The sequence below is a fragment of the Oryx dammah genome, unplaced genomic scaffold (assembly GCF_014754425.2).
Source record: "Oryx dammah isolate SB20612 unplaced genomic scaffold, SCBI_Odam_1.1 HiC_scaffold_8, whole genome shotgun sequence".
Taxonomy (NCBI): Eukaryota; Metazoa; Chordata; class Mammalia; order Artiodactyla; family Bovidae; genus Oryx; species Oryx dammah.
In genome coordinates, this window is record NW_024070192.1 from 478,311 (window position 1) to 487,149 (window position 8,839).

The following is an 8,839-nucleotide window of genomic DNA, read 5'->3' on the forward strand; positions in this document are numbered from 1 at the left end:
ACTGATGTTCTGTCCTTGTGAAAAAACGAGCCACCTGCACCGTAAACGTTCCTGTTTGAGAAAGAAGCATTTAACTTGGAGCTCTTGCTCCGTGAAGCCTAAGACCCGTGCACGCTAAACGGTAGTGACTGTAGCCCTAAGCCCATGAAGACAGAAAGGAATTCCCCTCGAGGCCGAGCACGCTGGACTCCCTGACACCCGGGCCGGGGTCGAGCCCTGCACACCCCCAGCCGATCACGGCCCGCGTCTTCACGCGGCGGCCTCTCCCACCGGTCCTCCCGGGGCCTCTGGGAAGCCACCCACAGCTTCCTGGGAGCGGGCGAGGGACGGCCCCAAGGGCCTCTGTGCTTACAGGCACGTCCCTGTCATTCTCTTCCTTGTCTTAATGCCCCCCCCACCAAGACCACACATCCCACAGTAAGCTCTACATCTTCCTCATCTCAGCATCCCCGGGGGCCTGGCAGAGAGCCTGACCCACGGCTCATGAATGGGAGACAAACGGTCGAATCAGGGAGTAATTATTATGCAAAGCTGACTTTCACTGCCCTAGCTGCCCCAGCTGTGCTATTAAATGGTGGAAGGACACGTGGCATATACAGAACGTGATTATTTAAGTCAACCTGATGGCAGGTCCCCACACAGTTCTAGAAGGTTCTCCGAGGATGCAACTGCCAGGAGCCTCACACCCTCACACCTGCGGGAAGCTCTCCCCCTCCCCCGGAGCACGATTAGAACCTCCATCTCCACGCGGAACTAACAAACGAAGTATCTGAGAAGATCAGACTCTTCTCCAGGACAGTCTCTTCGGGGAGATGTGTTCCTGAAACAGCTGTAAAGCCTAGGATGTTTTTTCCATTTATTTACAACATTAAATTGAAAATTCATTCCCATGAGGGATATTTTTTTTTCTTTACCACTCCTCCAAACCAAATAAAAAGCACACAGGAATGTAGGAAACCTATTAAAATCACATATTAAAAGAAAAAAAAAAGACACTGTTCAGATAACATCGCACCATCGCCCAAAGGCAAGAAGTAAAAATACACCAGGAAGCCGACGCCTTTCCCATAAATACTGCACCAATCTCTAAAGGACCCTGATCTCTGATTTCCAAAGGGCAATTTCCATCCCAGTAGTCCCTTGGGAGTTTCTATTTCACTTTGGGAATTATTTTCAAACTGAGTGAGTCTGCACAGGTCAAATGGAAATGGAGCTAATCTAACGATTCACACAAGTGCCTACGGTTTAAGAGCGTGGGCCAGGAGGCCACTTGTTTGTGCACCATAAGCTTGGCTCATCATGGGTTGTCGTTGATGTCTGTGTTCTCACTGTGGACAGACCCCATGGACTGCAGCACACCAGGCTTCCCTGTCCTTCACCATCTCCCAAAGCTTGCTCAAACTCATGTCCGTTGAGTCGACAATGCCGTCCAACCATCTCATCCTCTGTCGTCCCCTTCCCCTCCTGCCTTCAATCTTTCCCAGCATCAGGGTCTTTTCCAGTGAGTCAGTTCTTCGCATCCGGTGGCCAAAGAACTGGAGCTTTAGCTTCAGCATCAGTCCTTCCAACGAATATTCAGGGTTGACTTCCTTTAGGATGGACTGGTTGGATCTCCTTGCAGCCCAAGGGACTCTCAAGAGTCTTCTCCAACACCACAGTTCAAAAGCATCAACTCTTCGGCGCTCAGCCTTCTTGCTGGTCCAGCTCTCACATCCGTGTGCGACCCCTGGAAAAGCCAAGGCGGGCTAATCCCTTCACCTCCCCCGGCCCGCCCCCGCGCTCTTCCCTCTGGCCTCTCAAACACCCCCGTCCTTCGGCCTCCTCCAGGGGTCTCTCCCTCCCCCTCCCCTTAGTCTCTCCAGCACCTCTCAACAGCGACCGCCCAGCACCCCTGAAACTGAGCACTTAGTTACATGTGGACGTGGCTCGTCCTTGAACTGCTCCACGCGGTACCCGTTTCTCCCCTGGATGTCAGCCCTACGTTTAGACCTTCCGTCACCTGCGGGGTGCTGGTGTGGGCTGAGCAAATATTTACGGGTTTGCTGTTTATCCCAAAGAAACTCTGTAATTGATGAGAGACATGGGCGGGCCTCCGCCTTTGGGTTCGGGAGTCAGACCTGGGCTCACGCTCCAGCGCTGCCACTTCCCGCCTCGTCCCCGCAGCTTCCTGCCCCTCTGACCTTAGAGACCGGCGCTCGGGGGCTGCGGACTGCGGGGGTCCGTGAAACGGGGCTGTAAGGCTCAGCACGGAGAAAGGTCCAGTCCTGTGCACAGCAGGGGCGCAGGCAGGACGCAGGATGGCAGCTGTGCTACCGAAACCGCCTGTCACGACCCTGGGGCCGGATCTGCTGGGTGGGGAGGGGCGGGGGCACCCCTGAAGCGGCCCGTCTGGGTTCCTCCTGTCCTGGACCGGGAAGTTTGGCTCTCGTTTTGTGTTGGCGCGCAGTTGCTTCCAGCGTTGTGTTGGTCTCCGCCGTACAGCAACGTGAGTGCGTTGTCAGGGCGCATCCACCCCCGCCCTCCTGAGTGTCCTTGCGCCCGCATCCCGGCCCTACCCAGGGCGCCGCGCCCAGCTCCCCGCTGGCTGCCCACCTTACACAGGCGGGTGTATGCTTCAGGGCTACTCTCTCCCTTCACCCCACCCTCTTCTTCCCCCACTGCGCCCACAAGCCTCGCCTCTATGTCTGTGTCTATTCCTACCTTACGAGTAGGTTCATCAGTACCATTTTTCCAGATTTCATATACATATGTGTTAATACATGATATCTGACTCTTTAAAACACTTCCATTGACTAACCTGTGGCTCACAAATTTATCAGGGACTATTAACAACGTGACTGCTCTGATACTTGAGCTGCGGTTCGGGAGCTGCTGGGTGAAGGACGCAGGGGGCTCTGTGCTACTGGCTTTTGTGACTCGTTTCTGGGCCCGCAAGTGCCGCTGCCGCTGCTGCTGAGTCGCTTCAGTCGCGTCTGACTCTGTGCGACCCCAGAGATGGCAGCCCACCAGGCTCCCCCGCCCCTGGGATTCTCCAGGCAAGAACACTGGAGTGGGCGGCCATGTCCTTCTCCAATGCATCAAAGTGAAAAGTGAAAGGGAAGTCGCTCAGTCGTGTCCGACTCTTCGCGACCCCATGGACCGCAGCCCACCAGGCTCCTCTGTCCATGGGATTTTCCAGGCAGGAGCACTGGAGTGGGCTGCCATCGCCTTCTCCAAGTGCCGCTAGCCACTATTTATTATTTATACTTCCGTTCTCCTTGAAGCCAGGCTAATTCTGATTCTGAACATCTAAAATTACCCTACAAATTTTAAAGAAATGATTACTAATTAGTTATTTCCCTTAGTTTGGCATTCTATATTTAGGACTGAATTTCCTGCACACAAATAACTACTGTGTTTTTAAATCAGATTTGCTGTGGATGGAATGTTTGTGCCCCCAGGTTTGTACGCTGAGGCCCTAACCCCCTGGGGATGGTGCGGGGACGGGGCCTTGGGGTGAAGAGGTCGTGAGGAGCCCTCAGGCATGGCGCCCTCCTCTGCCGCCTGCTGCCCACTCAACCTCCTCTCTCTCCCCTGTTCCCTAAGACACAGCCAGGAGGCAGCCGCCCCACACCAGGAAGACGGTTCTGTCCAGAAACGGTCAATAGACACCTTGATTTTGTATTTCCTGTCGTCCAGAACCACAAGAAATTCAGTCCATGGTGTTATTACAGCAGCCTTAGCTAAGACGAGATTGCAATCCTTCCTGGTGCCATCACTGAAACATCTCTACTTCTATCCATTAAACAGGCTTCCATTAAATTGATGATCTGTGTGACTTCGGGCAAGCCAATTTCTCCGTGCCTCGGTTCCATCCTCTATAAGGATAATGAATTTCTGCGCAGGTTTAAACAAGCCACTCAGGTGAAGGGCTTCAAAGGCGCCCCTCTGGGGGTATGTGCTTGGTCACTGAGCTGCTGTTGCTGTTAGTATTAAGGAGCCGCTGAGTCCACGGTCCTAAAGCGGAGCGCTTCTCTGCACAAACAAGCAGCCCAGTCCTCCAGCGATGGGCCCAGACTACAGCCGGAGGCGGCACTGGTTGGCCTTCATGCGTGAGAAGCCTCTGACCCAGTGTGGGTGTCTCCCCCGAGACGATTCCACAGTCAAGTTCAACTGCTGGCGGCGACGGCGTGATCAGCCCCCGAGCCCCAGGAGGCTCGCCTTGTTGTCCCTGTGAGCTGGGTCTTTCTCTTGCACCAGGTACCGTGAGCTGCCCCAGCGGGGCCCCGGTGGGTCTTTCTCCTGCACCGGGTACCGTGAGCTGCCCCAGCGGGGCCCCGGTGCCACTCCTGAGGCTCGGCGGAGCCAGGCCCCGCAGGCAGCAGCCTGGGAATGATGTGGCCAGTCTAGCGCGCACAGCCTGGGGTCTGTGTTCAGAAGCACCAGGACTGGGAGCAACCCATGGCCAGGTGGTCCTGCCTGAGGCGGGGCCGGGAATCTCCCGGCTGAGGTCTGCCGGCTCACCTGCGGGGGCGGGGACCACCACCGAGCTTTCAGGGCAAAGGACAGGCACTCTGCCTTACGCCGCTCCATCCCTTACCACTCGGTGAGTCTCTGTTTTATGGTGATTTTCTCTGAAGCTCTATGCTCCCTGCCCCCTACGTGACTTTGACAATGGAGGAACCTTAGTAGAAAAGAGAGAGAGGTCAGTGAGGGGCTGCGGTGGTGTGGACCGGCTCGTGCACCAACCCCCAGGGTCCGCCTGCTCTGGGCCCAGGGGCCCGGCCATCAGTCAGAGTGGATTCCCCGCAGCATCAGTCCAACCAGAGGGGACACAGGTGAGAATCGCAGCCCCATGTGCAAGGATGCAGGTCGGGAGGTTCTGAGAAAATAAAGCAACTTCTCTGAGACACAGAGTCACAGGGAGCCCGTGTCTGCTGTGGGGACTTTACACACGACCCCATGCTGGTCATCGGCTGCATGTGGTTCATTTCGTGAGGTCACCTGGTGGCAAAGTGAGGGGCCCTCCCCTTGCAACGCCTTGAGACCCTCTGATTCTCCCTGAATTCTCATCTGACAGGACAGCACGGGGTAGAAAACTTAATTAGTTTTCAAAGAAAAAAACGTGAGCGAGTTCCCCAAAGTGAGCTCTCTCTGGGACAGCCTCCCCAACCCAGCTCTTCCTTCAACAGACCCTCCGAGCCTTTCATCTTTCTATAAGATCTGTTATTTACAGTAAGAGTCAGTTGGCTCTTCCGCTTCTGGGATAGCCTAGAATTCCTAAATACAAGTGGGAACACAGTCCCAGGAGAGCCCCATGAGTGCCATGAGTCACATCTCATGAGAGTGGATGTCCTTGTCCAGGAGGAGGGCGTGGCCATCAGGTGGGACGCGGTGGGCCCAGAACAAGAAGCGAAAGTGGCTGCCGTCTGGGGCTTCCACCCGAACTCAGTGGGCAGCGCGGCAGACACGGCCGGTCACCCTGAGGCCCCTCGGCTGAGTGTGGATTTTGCGGGAGCCCAGAGGAGAAGCTGTGCTGCGACAGCGCCCACGCAGACACGGCCTGAGGGGGGCGTCCGGCCGGGGACACAGACGTGCAGCCACCGCGGCCGGGCCCTCGTGGGTAACCGCTGCGGGAGGGTGATGGCTGGAAGCACAGGGCCTGGGATCCCCACTCACGCTGTGACTCTGCAGGACCCTGTCTCCTGGGGCCTCGGTTTCCTCTTCTGGAAAACGATGCTAGTGATCGGGCAGCTGTGAAATGTAGTCAATGAGTCTGCGTGCGTTTCTCAGCACCCCACGCACGGCAGAGGAGTGTAAATGCCCCAAAGCGCTGCTGTTATCATCACGGCCGCCTCATCAGGTCATCACAGCCCGACGCCCGGGACACCTGGGCCACCCCGCACCTGCCCCCACCCAGGCTGCACCTTCACCAGGGCACCTGTGCCACGGCTTCTGGCAGCCCATCCATCCCCAGGGGGGGCAGCCATGCCCTCAGAGCCCTTCTCCACACGGCGCTCGTGACTCGCTGGACGCCGAGTGTCTGCGAATCCGGGAGGCGGGTGCACGTGAGCCAGCGGCTCTGCGTCCAGCCCGGCTTCGGGGCCGGCCTCCCCTGGTCTGAAGGCCTGCGGGCAGCCCAGCCGCACCGCCGGGGAGGTGCCTTACCTGTGACGTGCAGCTTTTCATCCGTGACCTCGGCCTTCAGGTAGATGCGGCCCCTCTTCTCCGTGTGGTCCATCCCACAGAGGCTGGGCACGTTGATCACACACTGCTTGTGCACGTTCATATCACAGGCTGCAAGTAAAGATGGCAAAGCGTGAGGCTGCGTGTGGCCTGGAACCACCCCCGCCTCTGTGTTTTGGTTGCGTGAAGAGAAGTGGAACCGAGCCACCCTCTAACTCGATACTCTGCTGTCGGGCGTCAGTGACATAAAGAACTGCTAGCAGCTGTCCCTCACAGCACAGGCTCCTGAAGTGACACATCCCTGAAATACGCCATCCATGTCTGTCCAGCCGCAAATGAAGCAGACCAGCTCCGCCTGGTCTCCCGAACGTGCCTCCAATGTTAACAGCAAACAGAATCCAGGCAGGTGAATGCGTACAGACAGGGACTAATGACTACTTCATGCACACAGGCAAGCAATGCACACATTTTAAATGGGATTCTTTCTGCCAAAGAATTTCTTATGCCTTCCTGAGAATCTGTGGGGCTGAGGATATGATATTCATGTTCTTTTCCTCAGCGAACTCTTCATCCCCAAGGAGGCCTACGTGCATTGCTTTTGTTTGTTGTTGTTTTTAAAAGAAGCTGTGATTGATATTTTAAACCTATCTTCAAATATTTAAATATTATTCTGCATAAAACAAATACATGCCTGGTTCGATAAAGCATTCCTCACCAGCTGACATTATGTGGGCGAGACAGGACTAAAGAAGGGCGGTCTTATGGCAGAGAACTAAAGACACCCTGAAGAGAGTCCTGTGCACGGAGCACAAACATGAGACTCTGCGTAGGGGTTCCTGCTCCACTGGCCCCGCACCTCAGGCTTCCGGAAGGAGTGGGTGACCCCTGGAACCCTCAGGAATCCCCCGGGGGCACCACAAGGCTCTTCTGAAACTTCAAGGTGGAGCCTTCTTGCCACTCTCGTTTTGAGCGCTTAACTCCTCGGTCCATGGGACTCTCCAGGCAAGGATACTAGAGTGGGTTGCCATTTCCTCCTCCAGCGGATCCTCCCGACCCAGGAACTGAACCCTTAGCTCTTGCACCTTCTGCACTGGCAGGTGGGTTCTTTACCAGCTGAGCCACCAGGGAAGCTCGTTTAACACAATGAACTAAACAGCAAGAAGCATCGTGAAGCACAGGCCTCAGCCACACAGGCTCTCGAGAAGCTGTGCTATGAGCCGCGCTGACCACCTCACTTGGGTAGAACTTGAAGGAGTAAAGGCCAGCACCTCTGGGACGGCTGTGGGCCCAGGAGGGCGGCGGAGAAAGGACCCGGGCGGCGGAGAAAGGACCCGGGCTGCGTCCTGAGTCAGCTGTATCACTCGGAGCCGGTGCGTCCCGGGAAGCGCCTGCTGCTGCTCTGCCTGCTGCGGGGTGAGCCTGCAGGGGGCAGCTGACTCCCCACTAACAGGGATGCCCACAGCACCATCACGCTACAGGGTGTAGGAGCACGGGGAGAGGGGGTCTCCGCCATGCACGTCAGGGGAGGGGTCTGGCCCCTGACCACCAGCTCACACTCCTCCTGCTCCAGCATGGAGCACAGACAGCAGCCCAGAGCCCCTCACAGCAGCCCAGAGACACAGAGAGCAGCCCAGAGCCCCTTATAGCAGCCCAGAGACACAGACAGCAGCTCAGAGCCCCTCGGACTCCAAGGAAAAGAGTTAAAGGCACAAACCAACACACTGCTTCAGGTGGGAACACAGTCCATAAACAGAATCTGAAGCAGAATCCTAACATATAAACCAGGGGCATGTTATTTTATTAGCATGTGTGCGAGCTAAGTCACTTTAGTCGTGTCCGACTCTGTGACCCCAAGGATGCAGCCTGCCAGGCTCCTCCGTCCATGGGATCCTCCAGGCAAGAATGCTGGAGTGGACTGTTATTTCCTCCTCCAGGGCGTCTTCCCGACCCAGGGACTGAACCCGCATCTTACTTACATCTCCTGCATGGGCAGGCAGATGGATTCTTTACCACTGAGCCACCAGGGAAGCCCTTTTATTAGAATACGTTTGGCTAATAAATTCAAATCTATACCATTTATTTACTGTTAGGACATTCCTGGGTAACCATTAACATTCTCTGATCCTAACACAACTACGAACCGAGCTGCTGGGGATGCTCGGTGGAGACTCAGCTCAGCCTCGAGGATGCAGTCATTCCTGGCCTGTGTTAAAGTTGGCAGCACCCCCAATGCTGGTCCACCCAGAAGAGAAGGGTACCCTTTCAACTGGCACCCCTGTTTAAGGGCATGGGTCACGGTCCTGGCCCACACGGACGAGGATGCAGCGGGAGACACGTGGCTTGTTCTGCCCCTGGAGTCAGTGGGCATCAGTCTCAAGGGCACCTTCAACTTGTTACATCGAGTGCCTAACACAGCCGAGTATTCGCTTTTGCTCCAAGTTTTACAACAGTCAAACGTGTGTTTACAGACGCACTTAGAATCCACACTAACCCGGAAAGCAGCCTCTTTGGAATCCGACAATCTCTGGACGCACAGGAAACCATCTGACCACAGGGCTTTCTCGCGGCCATCAGGGTCCAGGGCTCGGGAGGGTGCAGCCTGCATTCCGAGAAGCTACTCGCCTCCTCCACAAAGCTCACACAGCTTGCCTTCTATGTACAGTTGACCCTGAGC

The 8,839-nt window shown here is 56.0% G+C and overlaps 1 protein-coding gene across 2 annotated transcripts in view; it reads right to left on the minus strand.

Moving 5' to 3' along the window:
• The window catches only part of PRKCA (protein kinase C alpha), a 287,239-nt gene that overhangs the window by 68,798 nt on the left and 209,602 nt on the right, over positions 1-8,839 (minus strand). For both annotated transcript variants that reach the window (XM_040244390.1, XM_040244389.1), the window contains exon 4: positions 6,148-6,276. In XM_040244390.1, coding sequence (XP_040100324.1) covers positions 6,148-6,276 — 129 coding nt within the window. The remainder of the gene's footprint in view (positions 1-6,147; positions 6,277-8,839) is intronic.